This window comes from Tachyglossus aculeatus, chromosome 20, assembly GCF_015852505.1.
Source record: "Tachyglossus aculeatus isolate mTacAcu1 chromosome 20, mTacAcu1.pri, whole genome shotgun sequence".
NCBI lineage: Eukaryota > Metazoa > Chordata > Mammalia > Monotremata > Tachyglossidae > Tachyglossus > Tachyglossus aculeatus.
In genome coordinates this window covers 3,877,167-3,897,024 of record NC_052085.1, presented here as the reverse complement: position 1 = coordinate 3,897,024, position 19,858 = coordinate 3,877,167, and the positions used below count along the sequence as shown (strand labels likewise).

Sequence of the window (19,858 nt, the reverse complement as noted above, 5' to 3'; positions counted from 1 at the left end):
AATCAACCGTACTTATTGAGCGCTTACTGTGTGTAGAGCACTGTACTAAGCGCTTGGTAAGTACAAGTTGGCAACATATAGAGACAGTCCCTACCCAACAGTGGGCTTGCAGTCTAGAAGGGGGAGACAGAGAACAAAACCAAACATATTAACAAAATAAAATAAATAGAATAGATATGTACAAGTAAAATAAATAAATAAAGAGTAATAAAGATGTACAAACATATATACAGGTGCTGTGGGGAAGGGAAGGGGGTAAGATGGGGAATGGAGAGGGGGAGGAGGGGGCTCAGTGTGGGAAGGCCTCCTGGAGGAGGTGAGCTCTCAGTAGGGCCTTGAAGGGAATCATTCATTCAGCCGTATTTCTTGAGCACGTTCTGAGAATAAATCACTGTACTAAGGGATTGGAACTCTGGAATCTAATGCCACAAAACATTTAGTGCTTTAATTTTGGTCCCGCCTAGTTGAGTGGGGTGTTAGCTGCGGAAAAAGTTAAAATCATTGAGTCAGACACAAGTGATAGAACATGTTTTAATAAGTGAATATGAAAGAAACTGGTAAATAAAAAAATCAGGTTCTATGAAACAAGAAAAAAGGTCCTGGGCTTTACCGTGGATTTTTCTGCTCCTATGTTCTCTGAGTCAGGAGTAGGAAAAGGAAGAATTCGATTATTCCACCATAAACACAGAAGATCCAATAAACAAATCATGGCTGAAGAAAAAACTAAAGTCTACCCAAAATGGTACCTGTCTCTGGACTGCAGAGCTTTGGGTGATGGAAAGAGTGGGAGGAGCAGATGAAAATTTTCAAATGGCTTTATTCTTACACTAAACTGGAGTTAATGGCCACCTCATCAGTCAGTGGTATTTACTGAACGTGTAACACTGAACTAACTAACCCCTTGGAAGAATTCACTCAAAGCAAAACGCATGTTACTTGCCCTCAGGGAGCTCACAGTCTAAAGAAGGACACGGACATAAAAATTACAAAAAGAATGAGCAGGAGGAAGAACATGGTAATAGCGGGAAGTCTGAGAGAAATTGGCCACAAAGAAGGATCTGATCCCTCAAACATCAGTTACCCTAACAAGCTGCTTCTTGAACATTGACTTGGCCACTTTTCTTAGGCGGTGGTGATCCTTTCTATGTGTGCGGTGCAAAAAGACACTGCCGAACCTATTTGGAGATGTAGCACAAGAAAATCATTTATGGCTTTACTGCCCCGTTAGTGACAGAGTCATCTGAGTGAGTTATGGACCTGCCCCAGGAGCCCGCTGAGAACAAGAATGATCTTTCTTGCTTGGCAACAACTAGACATGAAGCTTTACCCTCAACCTTCCCAAATAGAAAATTGCTTTTTTTTAACATTCCCTGAGAGAGCCTGTTTTTTACAGCTATTCTTACCTAGAAAGCTGGCATGTGAAAATGAAAAAAATTAGGTACGACAGGTTTTTCTACCTCATATCAATCAACAGTTATCTACTGAGCACCTACTGTGGGCGGAGCACTGTGCTAAGGCCTTGGGCGAGGATAATAGAATTAGAAGATAGGATCTCTGTCCTCTAAGTAACCTTACTTACAGTCTACCAATTGTCCTGGAATGCCATTTCCAGACATTAAGAAAAGAAGCAGATCCCAAATTCCACCACTAATCTAGCCCCAAGGAATGTCTAGGTCGCGAAGGATGGGGTTGTGTTTCCCAGAAGAGAAAAAAGACCAAAAAAACCCCCCAAAACAGAAAAATTCAACAACACATCTGGAACTGATCGTTTTACCTTTACATGTATTTGAAAACGTTTTCCAGAGTCCTGAAGTTATACGCATAAGTACTCTCCCAAGCGCTTAGTACAGTGTTCTGCACACAGTAAATACTAAATATGATTGATTGAATCCAGTGGGAAAGAAATGGCTTTTGTGCTTCTTGTATTTTCGCAAGTGTTTAATACAGTGCACTGCACCCAGTAAATACCAATAATAATGAAGTTTCGCTTCATCTCTCTAAGCCCAAGAGAATGAACAAGAGGAGAATTAGTTGCTGGGAACATTCTTTTCCTCTCTTCTCTCAGTTGTAAAAGGTTAGCAACGCAGTGGGTGAATTAAAGTAAGAGGAACATAATATATTTTCTTTAAAGAAGGCCGTCCTTTGTTCATTATCTCGCATCTGTCAGTGCTGAATGCGATCCTACCGTCTACTTCACTGATCATTTTATACTCAGAAGATCAAATATCAGATACTCCTCAGTCTGTCGTGTCCAAGAGGGTTACTCATCTTAGGGGCATCAGAGATCTCTTTTTACATCTACATCGGGCCAGAAGCAGTGGTCTGACCCCCTACTAAATTGGGCTTGTTGGGGTTCAGGCAAGAGTATCGTCATCAGCGGGGGAATTTCCTTGCTTTATTGGCCTCAGAGGCGAATTTAGGCTCCCCCAAAATCCTGCAGGAGCAGGGGCTTGTTGGGTTATAACAGCCCATGGCAAAGGGAAAGAGAGCGATACTTGTTCTACGGGAGATTCTAGGGGCCCCAGAGAGGCAAAAAGTCCTGTCCCCTAAAGCAGAAATGAAAGGGGGTGGCAGGAGATTAAAAAGCAGGGGACCAGTCCCCCCCTTTCACCTTCTATCCTGACGGTTCTGGTGCCTAGCTTTCAGTTGATCATAAAAGCTGAGTACGGTACACCGATCATCTGGTTATTTCTTTAACTCTCTTCAGATTCCAGAACTCCCGGGACTGGTAATCCCGTTAGAAGAGGCTCTGTCAGTGATGATCTGGGAGATAGACTGCAGTTAAAAACGTCATCTATTGAACCTGAAAGACACCAAAGTGGGGAAGATTTCCTATTCAGAAATTAAAAAGCAAAATATGCCCTGCAATAAATCACTGAAGAATCACAGGGGTCCTGGGGTTCCAGAAGAGCAATTGTGGAATTTAGTGCGATAAAAGGTGGGGTCCCATCACAAAGACACCTTTAAAATTAGTGATGGTATTCGTTAAGCGCGTACTATGTGCCAGGCACTGTACTAAGCACTGGTAGCATTGTGGTTCTTTGTTATTTTTTAAAATCCTCACAGTAGTAAATATATCAAGATTGGAATGTGAGAGAGACAAGTAATACTGGTAAATTATAGTTACAAACAGGAAACGTGCTTTCAGGAAGGTTACTTCTTTTAATTATTGTCCTAATAAAATTCTAATGGACGTTACAATTCAAATACATGAAGCGTTCCGTATTTTTTTGTTAATGTGCATACAGCTTTAATTCTATTTGTTCTGACTATTTTGACACCTGTCTACATGTTTTGTTTTGTTGTCTGTTTCACCCTTCTAGACTGTGAGCCCATTGTTGGGTAGGGACCGTCTCTATATGTTGCCGACTTGTACTTCCCAAGCGCTTAGTACAGAGCTCTGCACACAGTAAGCACTCAATAAATACGATTGAATGAATGAATGAATGGTAAAAAAAATACCTAATGGTGCAGCCCACTGTCTGTTAAGAAAGGTAGGTCCCTTCTAGAGTAAAAGCTCCCTTCTGATAATTACATTTATTAAGGCTTTTTTGTCATATGGTATTTGTTAAGCACTCGCTATGTGTCAAACACTGTTCTAAATTCTGGGGTAGATAAAACTTAATCAAGGTGGATACAGTCACTGTCTCACGCAGGGCTCACAGTCTGATCACAAGGGACAACAGGTATTGCGTCTCCATTTTGCAGTTGAGGAAGCTGAGGCATGAAGCAACTAAGTCACAGCAGGCACACGGTGGGACCAGGATTAGAACCCAGATCCTCTGGTTCCCAGGCACGTGCATTATCCACTAGGCTATGCAACTTCCCGAGTTTCTACTACGAGCTCAGCGCTGAGGGAGATACATGATTATCAGGTCAGAGACAGTCCCCGTCACGCTCGGGATTCATAACTTATCTTCACCCATTTTACAGATGAGGAAACTGAGGCCCAAGTCAGCGGCAGAGCTCAAATCCAGGTCTCCTGACTCCCAACCCCTGATCTTTTCATTTGGTCATCCTGGGACCTGAAGCTTTGCTCTCCTATCCAGTGGAAGGGACTGTGGTTATAAAACCAAAAGGAGGTTCTTTCCCGGATTTTTAGCTCTAGAAAATAAAGGTTAACCGGCAGTTTTACACACTAATGGAGAGGCCCACTGGGCAGATAATTGAAAAACCAAAGTCATTCTCCACTCGGAGAAAGAGAAATAAATCAGTGGCAACTAAGGCGGTGTCCTGGACAGGTTTTACAATCTCGCCGGTCCCTGCAGTGCTCAGCACACCTTAGGTGCCCAATAAATACTGTTGATCAACTGATCCTCTGACACTCACTAAAATGGTCCATTTACTACCGGCTTCCCCAAAATCAATCTGTGGTATCTACTGAGTGCTTATTGTGTGCAGAGCACTGTACTGAACACTTGCGAGAGGCCAATACAGAGTTGGTAGAGACGTTCCCTGCCCACAGTGACCTTACAGTCTAATTTAATCAATCAATCGTATTTATTGAGTGCTTATTGTGTGCAGAGCACTGTACTGAACACTTGCGAGAGGCCAATACAGAGTTGGTAGAGACGTTCCCTGCCCACAGTGACCTTACAGTCTAGTTTAATCAATCAATCAATCGTATTTATTGAGCGCCTACGGTGTGCAAAGCACTGTACTAAGCGCTTGGGAAGTACAAGTTGGCAACATATAGAGACAGTCCCTACCCAACAGTGGGCTCACAGTCTAAAAGGGGGAGACAGAGAACAAAACCAAACATACTTGTGAGTAGGGAAGGGGAGAATCCACCAAATACGCCTAGCAATTCACATTGCTATGCATATTTTTACTGTAGTGTGATCAATCAATCAATCGTATTTACTGAGCGCTTACTGTGTGCAGAGCACTGTACTAAGCGCTTGGGAAGTACAAGTCAGAAACATACAGAGACAGTCCCTACCCAACAGTGGGCTCACAGTCTAGAAGGGGGAGACAGAGAACAAAACCAAACATATTAACAAAATGAAATAGATAGAATAGATATGTGCAAGTAAAATAAATAGAGTAATAAATATGTACAAACATATATACATATATACAGGTGCCGTGGGGGAGGGAAGGAGGTAAGACCAAGCTTACAGGCTTGCAAAGATAGGGAGGACAGTGGTGCCGACAACCTAATTCATGGAAATAGAGGGAATGTCCATGGAAATTGGAAGCACTTTGGGCACTTGCTATTTCCCCCACCAGTTCCACAACACACATATACATATCTGAAATTAATTTATCTTAATGTCTGTCTCCCCTTCTGGACTGGAAACTCACTGTGGGCAGGGAACCTGTCTACCAACTCTATTATACTGTACGCTCCCAAGTGCTTAGCACAGCGCTCTGCCCACAGTAAGCACTCCAGTACCACTGATTGATAAGTGGGAGAGATAGACATTAATAGAAATAAATAATTTACAGATAAAAGATACAACAGCAGGCGCAAACCCACCTCTAGAGGTAACGCTGAACTTCCGGTCGGAGAAACTGGCCCTCCTGACGAGGGGCTCGCTCATCTTTTCCAGAAATAACTTGATTGTCTCCTTCTTCGCTGGACTGGTACTAGACAAATTCAGAACTTTTCCAGTCACTTCGACTGTGCTTTTGCTGAGCCCAAACCAGTAGAAGAAATCAAACAGGGCATCGGATTTGAATTCATACGCAAAGCTTAGATCTTCTCCATTAACCACTTCACTTCCCGGAGGAAAAAAACTCTTCACCACTTTCTGAAAGTCAAACTATAAGAAAAAGGGAGAGAGAGAAAAGCTTTAAAGTACTTTGCTTCCCTGACACCATCAGAAGGTATGAACTTGATGTTCTGAGTTAGACGGTAAAAACAATCGATTAAAAAGAAAACAGAGAATTGGTGTATCTCTACTTTTCCCCATTTTTGTACTGAAAATGTCTTTCTACACTGCATGCCCTTGTTCATTTGGTTTTATTTAAAATGAGGGCTCCTAGACCTCGTCAGCCTCCTCGAGGGTAGGAAGCACATTCATTCGTTCATTCAGTCGTATTTATTGAGCGCTTACTGTGTGCAGAGAACTGTACTAAGCGCTTGGAAAGTACAATTCGGCAACAGGTAGAGACAATCCCTACCCAACAAAGGGCTCACCTATTAATGCTACCACACTCAATCAATGGCATTTATTGAGCGCTTACTGTGTGCGGAGCACTGTACTAAATGCTTGGGAGAGTATGTTGGGAGACACATTCCCTGCCCACGAGGAGCTTAGTCTAGTCCTTCCTCTCCCCCTCGTCCCCTTCTCCATCCCCCCATCTTACCTCCTTCCCTTCCCCACAGCACCTGTATATATGTATATATGGTTGTACATATTTATTACTCTATTTATTTATTCATTTATTTATTTTACTTGTACATTTCTATCCTATTTATTTTATTTTGTTGGTATGTTTGGTTTTGTTCTCTGTCTCCCCCTTTTAGACTGTGAGCCCACTGTTGGGTAGGGACTGTCTCTATGTGTTGCCAATTTGTACTTCCCAAGCGCTTAGTACAGTGCTCTGCACATAGTAAGCGCTCAATAAATACAATTGATTGATTGATTGATTGATAGTACACTGCACTCTACCAAGTGTTTAGTACAGTGCTGCATTCTCAGCACGCATTCAATAAATCACAGATGGATACAGACTTGGAAATGTAATAACCCGAGTAACACAGTTCAGGTACAACACATGATCAAACCAGGAGCACCCAACATGATTTTCTGGGAACGAAGGCAGGCTTGATGTAAAGCCAGTCTCTGAAAGCAATGGGCTCAAAGGTGAAATTACTCTTTCGCTCTGGACTGCTGCCTTTTTATCCCATCCTTTGAACAGAATTAACTGGGATTTATAGGTGTCCACTTCTATGGCTCTCTAAAGTCATGGCAAATGTTAGCCTCCTGTTAATTTTTTCCACTGTTCCTTGGATATAGGGTGGAGGCAGATAGATATTATAATCCTTGCTTCACAAAGGGTAGAACTGAGGCCCCAGAGACCATGATATTCTCCCAAAGCCACAAAATACAGCAAGAGCTAGGGGTTGTAACGGAATATATTGAGTGCCCCCGGTGTGCTGCACTGTACTAAGTGCTTGGTAGAGAGGAACACAAGCAACAGATGTGTTTTTTGCCCACAAGGCATCTTAATGGGCGAGACAGATTTGGACACCCAAATCCCTTATTCTTTCCATACAGGCTCATTTACCTTTCCTTCCTTTAGCAACCCCGAACGTAGCCTTTCCCAAACTCACCCGAAGGCTGTAGCTTTCTCCAAACACTGAGGAAATGACTTGATCCATCCCGTGTTCTATCTGTCTTCTTATCTTAGGGTGTCGTGTATTCACAAGAAGTGCATAGGTTTTTTCTGAAAATACGACATAGTCTCACCATAAGAGTGCCGAAGCTGGACACGGTCATTACTGCTGACGAAAAGCTAGGATGGATTTGGGATTATGGAAGCCGTTCGGTCATTTAGGAGTTCCGACAAGTTGCAGAACTCATGGCAAGAGCGTGTAGCCTGTCATTACAGAAGACGGCTTGATAATTCTGCCCCTCTCAAAAAGGGTCTCCCAAATGACCCTGGGAATTATAGATCCAGGCGTCTCACTTCTATGCCGAAAAACTGCCCTCTATTAACTGATTAAGATCACTGAACACTTAAAGAAAGACAATAGTATTTCTGTTAGGGGAAATTGTGTTTCATTCATTTTCCAGAGTTCTTTGAAGGGGCCAAAAATCACGGGGCTGGAGGCGGGGGCGGTCCAATGAACAGACTTGAAAAGGCCTTTGACAAGTTTCCACATCAAAGGGTTTAAAAATAAGAGCAACCGTGGAATTTTAGAAAATGTTGACTGCAGACTTAAAAAAAAAAGCGTAAATACTAGGAAGCAAAGGGTAAGCATAAATGGTTTCTTTTCCGGTTGGAGAAGCAGAAAGATGGAAAACCCAGGAACAGAGGCTAGTTTTTGTTAACTTTTTTTTAAATAACTGAGCTCTAGAGAAGCAGCGTGGCTCAGTGGAAAGAGCACGGGCTCTGGAGTCAGAGGGCATGGGTTCAAATCCCAACTCTGCCAATTGTCAGCTGTGTGACTTTGGGCAAGTCACTTCACTTCTCTGGGCCTCAGTTACCTCATCTGTAATATGGGGATGAAGACTGTGAGCCCCCCATGGGACAACCTGATCACCTTGTATCCCCCCCAGCGCTTAGAACAGTGCTTTGCACATAGTAAGAGCTTAATAAATGCCATAAAAAAGTGCCCAGATCTTCACTGGCAACCTCCTGCCCCAAAGTAGTACCCTGAGAGACAAGGAAGTAGAAAAGCGTGTCAAGAAGGATTATCAGAGTGGTGTGACATTGAGGCATCGAGTCTCAAACCGACCTGAAGGCCTACAGAGAGACACTGGTGCAGGTCTTAAATATGGTGGTGAGGTCTGAACCAACCAGTCAATCAATCAATCGTATTTATTGAGCACTTACTGTGTGCAGAGCACTGTACTAAGCGCTTAGCACTGTCCTAATGCCACATCCAGTTCCTTGAGCCGTTCTATCAGGGTCACCACAAACGGCCCACGTGATACACAAATGTCAAGGCAGGATCACGTGCAATGGACCCCTGGAACGATGCCACTTCACCACCTCCATGGGAGTGGTAGGGTGTCCAAACAACTGTCTTATCGGTGAGCTGAAACGGGGCACCTGAAAGCTCCGGAACAGAAGAAACTTCAAGCACAAGGCAAAGCCTAGGGCAAAGGAAGACTGCAGCTGGTTAAGTGCGGTATTTGCTAAGCGCTTACTCTGTGCCAAGCACTGTATCTACTCCAGAGCTTAGTACGAGGTAACCAGGGCTCACAATCTAAGTAGGAGGGAGAACAGGTATTGAATTCCCCATTCGGAAGATGAGGAAACTGAGGCACAGAGACGTTAGGTGACTTGCCTAAGGTCATCCAGCGGGTATGTGGCAGGGCTGAAATTAGAACTCAGGACATCTAAGGTCCCCACCTTACCTCCTTCCCCTCCCCACAGCACCTGTATATATGTATATATGTTTGTACATCTTTATTACTCTATTTATTTTACTTGTACATATTTATTCTATTTATTTTATTTGGTTAATATGTTTGGTTTTGTTCTCTGTCTCCCCCTTCTAGACTGTGAGCCCGCTGTTGGGTAGGGACTGCCTCTATATGTTGCCAACTTGTTCTTCCCAAGCGCTTAGTACAGTGCTCTGCACACAGTAAGCGCTCAATACATACGACCGAATGAATGAAAGAATGAATTCTAACTCCCGGACTCATTGCTGCTTCTGGATATGGGGAAACCAACACGGCAGAAAGAGCAGCCTGGTTCGTGGCTATCGAGAAAGGTGGGGCAAACCCCCGTAGCATTTACAAATAAATCTTTATACCAGATTACTTCCTCCTATCTGTAATTTGTTTTAGCGTCTCTCTCCCCTGCTAGATTCTAAAGCTCCTTGAAGGCAGGGATCATGTCCACTAATCCTATATTCTCTCCCCAGCGCTGAGTACAGTGCTCTGCACACAATCGGCTCTCAAATACGTTTGCTTTATAGCACTTTTCAGAACAGTGCTTTGCACATAGTAAGCGCTTAATAAATGCCATCATTAAAGGACACAAATATACAATGATCTTAGTATTGAGTCATATATTTACATATGTAGAGAGATCGGTATACACAAAAGTACACACGAAATCATGCAACTGCATCGGCCTCAGCCCTCTTTTGGCTGCGATAGCCACTGGGATGTCTAAGAAACCTAATATTCCTGTGATGATGACTGTACAGCGCTTGGCTTCCTTTAACCAAACTGATCATGTGTCTGTTTTCTCATATTGTACTGTCTTTGCACACAGTGAGCGCTCAAATATAACAACCGATCGTATTTATTATCACTCATTGCGTCCAGAGGCCCTTCAGACTCGGCCTCCGTTCCTCGCACGTCCCTGAGGCAAAGTCGAATCCCTGTGTCCTGTTCCGCAATGTTGCTCCCCACTGGAGTTTGGGTTTGGAACTTAAATTTCCCTTTTATTAGGATTCATCTGGCCCAGACTTTCCTCACAACACAGCCGCCAACAAAACAACGATAAGACGTATATCTTGTTCCCGCGGGAACAAGGGCCCAAATGAGTGTGGGCCCGTATCACAATCTCAGCAAGTGTTGACCTCTTTCGGTCTTTACTCTCGCCCTCTCTTCATGGGCAGAGAATGGGTCTGTTTATTGTTCTGTTATACCCTCCCAAGCGCTTAGTACAGTGCTCTGCACACAGTAAAGCATTCAGTAAATACAACTGAATGGCTCAGTCGAGGTTGCTTAGGATTCAATCAATCACATTTAGTAAGCGTTTGTTCGGTGCAGAGCAATAAATCGTATTTATTGATCGCTTACTCATCATCATCAATCATACTTATTGAGCGCTTACTGTGTGCAGAGCACTGTACTGTACTCTTTTAGACTGTGAGCCCACTGTTGGGTAGGGACTGTCTCTATATGTTGCCAATTTGTACTTCCCAAGTGCTTAGTACAGTGCTCTGCACATAGTAAGCGCTCAATAAATACGATTGATGATGATGATGTACTAAGCGCTTGGGAAGTACAAGCTGGCAACATATAGAGACAGTCCCTACCCAACAGTGGGCTCACAGTCTAAAAGAGACTTACTATGTGCAGAGCACTGAACTAAGCGCTTGGGAGAACACGATACAGCAGCGTTATACTGAATACAATATAACAGAGTTGGTAGACATGTTCCCTGCCCACAAGGAGCCTACAGTCTAGAGGGAGAGAGAGACATTAAACTCTAAATAATGTTTAGATCGTCTTCTCCTAACTCTTACCATTCGGAGGACTGTTTGGGAAAAAAAAAATAGAACTTATGTCTTGTGCCAGGCACAATTCCTGGGAGAGTCTTAGAGGAGAAAAGAGTGGAGAATTCCTCGCCTTTGGAATTTCAGGCACTATTAATAAACACTGCCTGTCTCCCGGGAAGAGCAGCACGTAAAAGAGAGTTTTAAAGCACACGCGAAAGGGAATTTCCAAGCTCCTTCATCGGACCAGGGGAGGGTAGATGGGAGCAAGACTTAGAGAAGCAGCGTGGCTCAGTGGAAAGAGCCCGGGCTTTGGAGTTGGAGGTCATGGGTTCGAATCCCGGCTCCGCCACGTGTCGGCTGTGTGACCTTGGGCAAGTCATTTAACTTCTCTGAGCCTCAGTTACCTCATCTGTAAAATGGGGATTAAGACTGTGAGCCCCACGTGGGACAACCTGATCACCTTGTATCCCCCCCAGTGCTTAGAACAGTGCTTTGCACATAGTAAGCACTTAACAAATGCCATTATTATTATTATTATTAAGACTTGAAGAGACGTGAAGACGTAGACAGCCTACCTTGACAGGAGGGCCCTGTCCCAGTCCTCACATCGGTGAAGAACAGCATCGGACGGCTCAGGAGGGTTTCCCGGTAGTCTTTATAGTCGCGGTGGCTGCTGAGTTCCATGAACCTATTTCCAGAGCAACCGGGAATGACTTCCAAGAACGCACTTCTCCCGGAACGGATCGGCGAGCCAAAGGCAGGGAAGGGCATGCCCAATCAGAGCACAGCTATCTATCAGATCCCGGCGAGACATCACAACTCCAAAAATGAAGGGAAAGAAGCAACATGACCCTCCCTCAGGGTGAAGGGTCAGGCCCACAGAAGGGACACACAGAGAGCCCATTGTATCATTTTTCATAGTCAGCTTATCGTAAGATACTGCTTTTTGCCGATTTTTCAAACCTTTTTTTTTTCAAAGTGGGCCACATTGCTGTCAGTCAGTGGTATGTACTGAACACCTATTGCATGCAGAGCCTGTACTAAAACCACTTGGGACACACAACAGAGTTAGTCGCCAAGCTAGCTCTCTTCCTCTCTTCAAGGCCCTACTGAGAGCTCACCTCCTCCAGGAGGCCTTCCCGGACTGAGCCCCTTCCTTCCTCTCCCCCTCGTCCCCCTCTCCATCCCCCTAATCTTACCTCCTTCCCTTCCCCAGGGCACCTGTATATATGTTTGTACATATTTATTACTCTATTTATTTTACTTGTACATATCTATTCATTTTATTTTGTTAGTATGTTTGGTTTTGTTCTCTGTCTCCCCCTTTTAGACTGTGAGCCCACTGTTGGGTAGGGACTGTCTCTATATGTGGCCAACTTGTACTTCCCAAGCGCTTAGTACAGTGCTCTGCACGCAGTAAGCGCTCAATAAATACGATTGATTGATTAATTGATTGATTGAATCCGTGCCCTCAAGAAGCTTACATTCTGCAGGTTGGGGGGAATGGACGGAAAATCATTTCAGAGAAAAAGGAAGAGTGGGAAGATGGGAATGAGAAAGTGCTTCAATAGCAGCAATCTCTAAAAAGAGCAGTGCCACAGGTGATCGTGAGCGCAAAATTTAGCTCGGAGTGGCCAGGGAACACTTTTAGTGCCACACACAGGAGGGCATTTTGGACACCTGGATCTCTCTCAGACTGTTGGGACAACTATAGTCACACAGTAGCCCAACTCTTGACCCCAGCATGGACCAAGGGACACCTTAGATGCCATCCAGCGCTGGGTTCTAATCCCACCTCGGCCACTCGTCTACTGGGTGTCTGCAATTCCCAGACTGAGCCCCTTCCTTCCTCTCCCCCTCTTCCCCCCTCCATCCCCCCATCTTACCTCCTTCCCTTCCCCACAGCACCTGTATATATGTATATATGGTTGTACAAATTTATTTATTTATAAATAATAATAATTTATAAATAATAAATAATTTATTATTTGCACATACTCTATTTATTTATTTATTTATTTTACTTGTACATATCTATCTTATTTATTTTATTTTGTTAGTATGTTTGGTTTTGTTCTCTGTCTCCCCCTTTTAGACTGTGAGCCCACTGTTGGGTAGGGACTGTCTCTATACGTTGCCAATTTGTACTTCCCAAGCGCTTAGTACAGTGCTCTGCACATAGTAAGCGCTCAATAAATACGATTGATGATGATGATGCAATTCACTTCATTTCTCTGCGCCTCAGCTAGATAACTACAAAATGGGGATTGAGATTGTGAGCCCCACGCGGGACAGGGACTGTATCCAGCCTGAGTTGCTTGTATCCACTCCAGCGCTTAGTACAGTGTCTAGCAATTAGTAAGCGCTTAACAAATACCGTTATCATTATTATTATCATTCCAGTGGCCTGTGCGGGCTAGTCGCTTCACTTTGCCTCTACTTTCTCACCTGTAAAATAGGGATAACACACCCATTTTCCCTCCCTCTTCCACTGTGAGCCCCATTCAAGACAGGGACTGCATTCAAACTATCTTCTATCTACCCCAGCTCCTGACACATTAGTAAGAGCTATCACGAGAAGCAGAACGGCTTAGTTGAGACAGCGTGGGCCTAGGAATCAGAAGGACTGGGTTCCAATCCTGATTCTGCCACTGGCCTGCTGCTGTGCATCCTCGGGCAAGTCACTCAACTTCTCTGGGTCTCCATGACCTCATCTACAAACGGAGATTAAGACGGGAGTCCCAAGTGGGTCCCGGACTGCATCCAACCTGATTGGCTTATATCTACCAGTGCTTAGTGCCTGGCATATACTGAGCACTTAAATACTATTTTTTTTTAAAAAAAAACACTTATCACCATCATAATGATTAGATCCCTGTCTGCTAGAGCTCAGTCTCCCATTTTTAAGTTCTGCTGGGGACGGCCGTCCTCTGCCTCTACCCCGAGGGGTGAGGCTAACCCCCCCCCACTAATGTCCAAGACTCATTTTCTGAAAAGCTTTGAGCACGTAACCCTGTTCTTTTTGGAAATCCACACCAAATCACGATTCTAACTGCTTCTTAGTGGGGCTAGGAAAATGTAAGGTCAACTCTGCCACTCTGAATTTGCTCTGCTGTGGAGAGAGCCAATTACGGGCAAGCGCCTGGATTGATGAGTGATTTAACGCTGTGAATCACATTCTTCAGCTCATTAATATTACGGCCATTATAGTACTGAAGCGCTGGCAGCAGAGCCAAATTATACAGAAGGTGACAGAGTCCCTGACTCATAAATCCCCTTCTAAAAAGTCAAAGGGAAAAAAAATCATTGAGATATTAAAAAAAAAAAGGATAAGGAGAGAAGTTGGATCATCATCATCATCATCAATCGTATTTATTGAGCGCTTACTATGTGCAGAGCACTGTACTAAGCGCTTGGGAAGTACGAATTGGCAACATATAGAGACAGTCCCTACCCAACAGTGGGCTCACCGTCTAAAAGGGGAAGACAGAGAACAAAAACAAACATACTAACAAAATAAAATAAATAGAATAGATATGTACAAGTAAAATAAATAAATACAGTAATAAATATGTACAAACATATATACATATATACAGGTGCTGTGGAGAAGGGAAGGAGGTAAGAAGGGGGGGAGAATGGACGGGTGGATGGGTAGTTGGATGGGTAGGTCTCCTGGATTCCCAGGACCTACTAGATTTAAAAACTGGTTTTAAAATGTTGGCCTATTTTGGGCTGCGATAGCGATTTCTGAATGAGGACGACAGACAGTTTCAACAAACGTCTTGCACTGTTTCTGTAATTCCCTATCACCGGGGATGGAAAGCAGACACATGAGGGAATCAAATGGTTCAATTAACATCTCCCTCTCCATACTGCGCTTAAATTCCTCTAGGTTTGGAACAAAAGCCCAACAATTTTCTTACCGTTTTTCCACGTAAAAAACCAATACTCAATAATGTTACTACCTAAGGGGGCAGGGGAAGAACCTCACATATATTAATTTGGGTGATCAGACATTTTAAAGATGGGGCAACTGAGGCAGAAATTGACTGTTGCGTGTCTTTCTTTCTTCCCTCCTTCAGCTAGACGGGACTGAGAGGGAGAAGCCAGGCTTTCTGAAAGAAGCAGATGGACACAGGAGGGGCTTCATTTCATCCACCACATTTCGGAAAATCCAACAAGGTCACCTTCCTCTTGAGTGAGGAAATAAATGCAGAAATGCAAAGTGCTTATGGGTTTGAAGTATGGGGCGGAAGGGATGGGCTGGGGGAAACGGTAAGGGATACCATGCACACCAGGCGTTGCTCTACGGCTTTTGGGGCCGCAAGGACTGACGGGCTTGGGGAGCGAAATCCCCCCGCTTTTTTTCTGCAAAGCCAACCTGGTCAAGTAGTTGATTTGACTATACCCATGTCCAGGCCACCGCAAGGGGAAGGGATCAGAGAGGTTGAGGCTGAAGAAGACAGAGGTTATGAAAAGCAGAATGCACGGGCTTTGGAGTCAGTGATCAAGGTTTCAAATCCCACCTTCACCAATTTCTTTTTTTTAAATGACATTTATAAAGCGCTTACTATGTGCAAAGCACTGTTCTAAGCGCTGGGGAGGTTACAAGGTGATCAGGTTGTCCCACGGGGGGCTCACAGTCTTCATCCCCATTTTACAGAGGAGGGAACTGAGGCCCAGAGAAGTGAAGTGACTTGCCCAAAGTCACCCAGCTGACAATTGGCAGAGCCGGGATTTGAACCCATGACCTTTGACTCCAAAGCCTGGGCTCTTTCCACTGAGCCACGCTGCTTCTCTAATTGTCAGCTGTGTGACTTTGGGCAAGTCACTTCACTTCTTTGCAACTCAGTTACCTCATCTGTAAAATGAGAATTGACTGTGAGCCCCCTGTGGGACAACCTCATCACCTTGTAACCTCCCCAGCGCTTAGAACAGTGCTTTGCACATAGTAAGCGCTTAATACATGCATTATTATTATTATTATTATTATTAGAATGGTTTAGTGGACAGAGCACGGGCCCAGGAGTAAGAAACGACACGGGTTCTAACCCCGGCTCTGCCACCTGTCTGTTGTGTGACCTTAGGCAAGTCACTTCACTTTTCATTCATTCATTCAATCGTATTTATTGAGCGCTTACTGCGTGCAGAGCACTGTACTAATTCATTCATTCACTCAATCATATTTATTGAGTGCGTACTGCGTGCAGAGCACTGTACTAATTCATTCATTCATTCAATCGTATTTACTGAGGACTTATTGTGTGCAGAGCACTGTACTAAGCGCTTGGGAAGTCCAAGTTGGCAACACACAGAGACGGTCCCTACCCAACAGCGGGTTCACAGTCTAGAAGGGGGAGACAGACAACAAAACATATCAACAAAATAAAATAAATAGAATAGTAAATATGTACAAGTAAAATAGAGTAATAAATCTGTACAAACATATATACAGGAGTTGTGGGGAGGGGAAGGAGGTAGGGCAGGGGGGATGGGGAGGGGAGCTTGTCTGGGCCTCAGTTACCGCGTCTGTGAAATGGGGATTAAAACCGGGAGCCCCATGTGGCTTGTTGCCAACTTGTATTTCCCAAGCGCTTAATACAGTGCTCTGCACACAGTAAGCGCTCAATAAATACGATTGATTGATTGATTGATGTGGGACACAGATTGTGTCCAGTGTGATCTGCTTGTATCTATCCCAGAGCTTAGTACTGTGCCTGGCACACAGTAAGAGCCCATTCCCTTTTTTTAATGAAAAATTTTAAATTATTTATTTACTATTATTTTTATTATTTATTTTTTAAAAAAAGGTTTATTCCATCGGGGCAAATAAGTTTAACAACGTAAATACCCGGCACCCCCTAGTGGCTATGAAGGGAATGGCTTAAAGGGAAGACTAAGCTTCCTCTTTATTAAATTTCTTATAATAATAATAATAATAATAATGATGGCATTTATTAAGCGCTTACTATGTGCAAAGCAGTGTTCTAAGCGCTGGGGAGGTTACAAGGTGATCAGGTTGTCCCATGGCGGGCTCACAGTCTTAATCCTCATTTTACAGATGAGGGAACTGAGGCCCGGAGAGGTTAAGTGACTTTCATTCATTCATTCAATCATATTTATTGAGCGCTTACTGTGTGCAGAGCACTGTACTAAGCGCTTGGGAAGTCCAAGTTGGAAACATATGGAGACGGTCCCTACCCAACAACGGGCTCACAGTCTAGAAGACGGGCTCACGAAAGTCACTCGGCTGACAATCGGCGGGGCCGGGATTTGAACCCATGACTTCTGACTCCAAAGCCCATGCTCTTTCATTCATTCATTCAATCGTATTTATTGAGTGCTTACTGTGTGCAGAGCACTGTACTAAGCGCTTGGGAAGTACAAGTTGGCAACATATGGAGACGGTCCCTACCCAACGGCGGGCTCACAGTCTAGAATGGGGAGACGGAACAAAACAAAACATATTAACAAAATCAAATAAATAGAATAAATACATACAAGACAAATCAACCATCTAAAACCTATTCACAATAAAAATTGCAATGCTATCCCCCCATCGTTCCTCTCTTGAAGACCTGTTGCTCACGCCCTTTCCCCTGCCTGGAATTCCCCTTTCAAACCAGCCAAACCTCACCCGATCAATCGGATCCCAGCTTTCCGAGCGTTGGGCTTCTCTTTCCAGGAGATGTTGGGGGGTCCTGGGGTCCCCTGGGCATCAGACAGCTCCGTTCCCCACCCCCAAGACCTCACCCCCTCAATGGTGACAGGGGAGAGGAGGCTCCACACCATGGGGACCCCGCAACGTCACCTCAAAATGACATTTTCCAGCTTGATTTCCAACTGCCCTAATCTCTCCTGCAGTTTTCCCGGTCTCAAATCCCCCCCAGTTACCCACTGGAAAGAGGTAGAGCCCTTGGGAGAGAATGATTTTCAGGTGGGGAGGCAGGGGAAAGGGAAGTTTTCAGCAAGCTTGCAGGTGTTGCCAAGTTGTACTTCCCAAGCGCTTAGTACAGTGCTCCGCACACAGTAAGCGCTCAATAAATCCGATTGATTGATTGATTGTTCAATCTTCTCATCACTTACGGGGTGCCCAAGGAGCGCAGAGCTCTGTACTAAACGCTTGGGATAGAATTAGTGGACACGATCTAAGCCCTCTGGGAGCATACAGTCTAGTAGGAAAAAGAGACACTAAAGAACAAATTTACTATTCTATATTTATTTTATTTTGTTACTACGTTTTGCTTTGTTGTCTGTCTCCCCCTTCTAGACTGTGAGCCCGTTGTTGGGTAGGGGACCGTCTCTGTAAGTTGCCAACTTGGACTTCCCAAGCGCTTAGTACAGTGCTCTGTACAGGTTATATATATCACCTGTATATATGTTTGTACATATTTCTCTATTTATTTATTACTCTATTTATTTATTTATTTATTTATTTTACTTGTACATATCTATTCTATTTATTTTATTTTGTTAGTATGTTTGGTTTTGTTCTCTGTCTCCCCCTTTTAGGCTGTGAGCCCACTGTTGGGTAGGGACTGTCTCTAGACGTTGTCAATTTGTACTTCCCAAGCGCTTAGTACAGTGCTCTGCACATAGTAAGTGCTCAATAAATACGACTGATGATGATGATGCTCTGCACACAGTAAGCAGCATGGCTCAGTGGAAAGAGCCCGGGCTTTGGAGTCAGAGGTCATGGGTTCGAATCCCGACTCTGCCACATGTCCGCTGTGTGACCTTGGGCAAGTCACTTCACTTCTCTGAGGCTCAGCTACCTCATCCGTAAAATGGGGATGAAGACTGTGAGCCCTGCCGTGGGACAACCTGATCATCATCATCATCATCAATCGCATTTATTGAGCGCTGTGTGCAGAGCACTGGACTAAGCGCTTGGGAAGTCCAAGTTGGCAACATATAGAGACAGTCCCTACCCAACAGTGGGCTCACAGTCTAAAAGGGGGAGACAAAAGCAAACGTACTACAAAATAGAATAGATATGTACTAGTAAAATAGAGTAATAAATATGTACAAACATATATACAGGTGATAACCTGATCACCTTGTATCCCCCCAGTGCTTAGAACAGTGCTTTGCACGTAGTAAGCGCTTAACAAATGCCATTATTATTATTATTATTATAAAAAAAGGGGGGGTGGCGGGGGCGTCACGGACCTCTTGATGTAGTTGCTGAGGCGGTAGAGCCGGCCATCGAGGCGCACGAAGCCGTGGCCGAAGACGTTGAAGCCCCCCGAGGGGCGGTGGGGGGCGGAGGGTGGGCTCGGTCCTGGCGTGGGGGGGGGGGAGGAGGAGGAGGAGGAGGTCACCCCTCAGCTGGAAGGCCTGGGCCTGCAGGAGCAGCAGCTGGCTCAGGGGCAGCAGGGCCAGCTCGCAGTCGCACGTCCACAGGCCGCGGCGCAGCTCCCCCGAAGAGATGGACGGCAGGCTGGGCCGGGACCCCTCCCAGGCCATGCTGCCCGCTGCCCGACCGGGAAGGGCACCGCCAGGTTGGGCACCGTAGGGAGAGGCGGGCCGGACCGGGCCCGGCAGGGCAGGGCAGGGCAGGACGAGACAGGACAGGGCCGGACTGGGCCGGGCACAGCAGGGCAGGACCGGACCAGACTGGACAGGGCAGGACCAGACCAGACCAGACTGGACGGGGCAGGGCAGGACCAGACTGGACAGGGCAGGACAGGACAGGGAAGAGCAGGACAGGACTGGGCAGGGCAGAGCAGAACTGTACCAGACCGGACAGGACAGGGCAGGACCGGACCAGGCCGGACTAGGCAGGTGAGGACAAGGCAGGACCGGACCAGACCAGACAGGGTGAGTCAGGACAGGGCGGGACCGGACCAGACCAGACCGGACTAGGCAGGTGAGGACAGGGCAGGACCGGACCAGGCAGGTCAGGACAGGACTGGGCAGGGCAGGGCAGAGCAGAACCGGACCAGACCAGACAGGGCAGGTGAGGACAGGGCAGGACCGGACCAGACCAGA

At 45.2% G+C, this 19,858-nt stretch overlaps 1 protein-coding gene across 1 annotated transcript; it reads right to left on the bottom strand.

The window, feature by feature from the left end:
* Nucleotides 1-1,765: 1,765 nt before the first annotated feature.
* MEDAG (mesenteric estrogen dependent adipogenesis) lies at nucleotides 1,766-19,713 on the bottom strand. The gene is made up of 6 exons (XM_038762136.1): nucleotides 19,168-19,713; nucleotides 19,037-19,133; nucleotides 11,437-11,549; nucleotides 7,286-7,398; nucleotides 5,483-5,768; nucleotides 1,766-2,803 (listed from the first exon to the last, which is right to left on the bottom strand). The coding sequence occupies exons 1-6, from the start codon at nucleotides 19,331-19,333 to the stop codon at nucleotides 2,694-2,696; spliced, it is 885 nt and encodes a 294-aa protein (XP_038618064.1). The 5' UTR covers nucleotides 19,334-19,713; the 3' UTR covers nucleotides 1,766-2,693.
* Nucleotides 19,714-19,858: the final 145 nt, after the last annotated feature.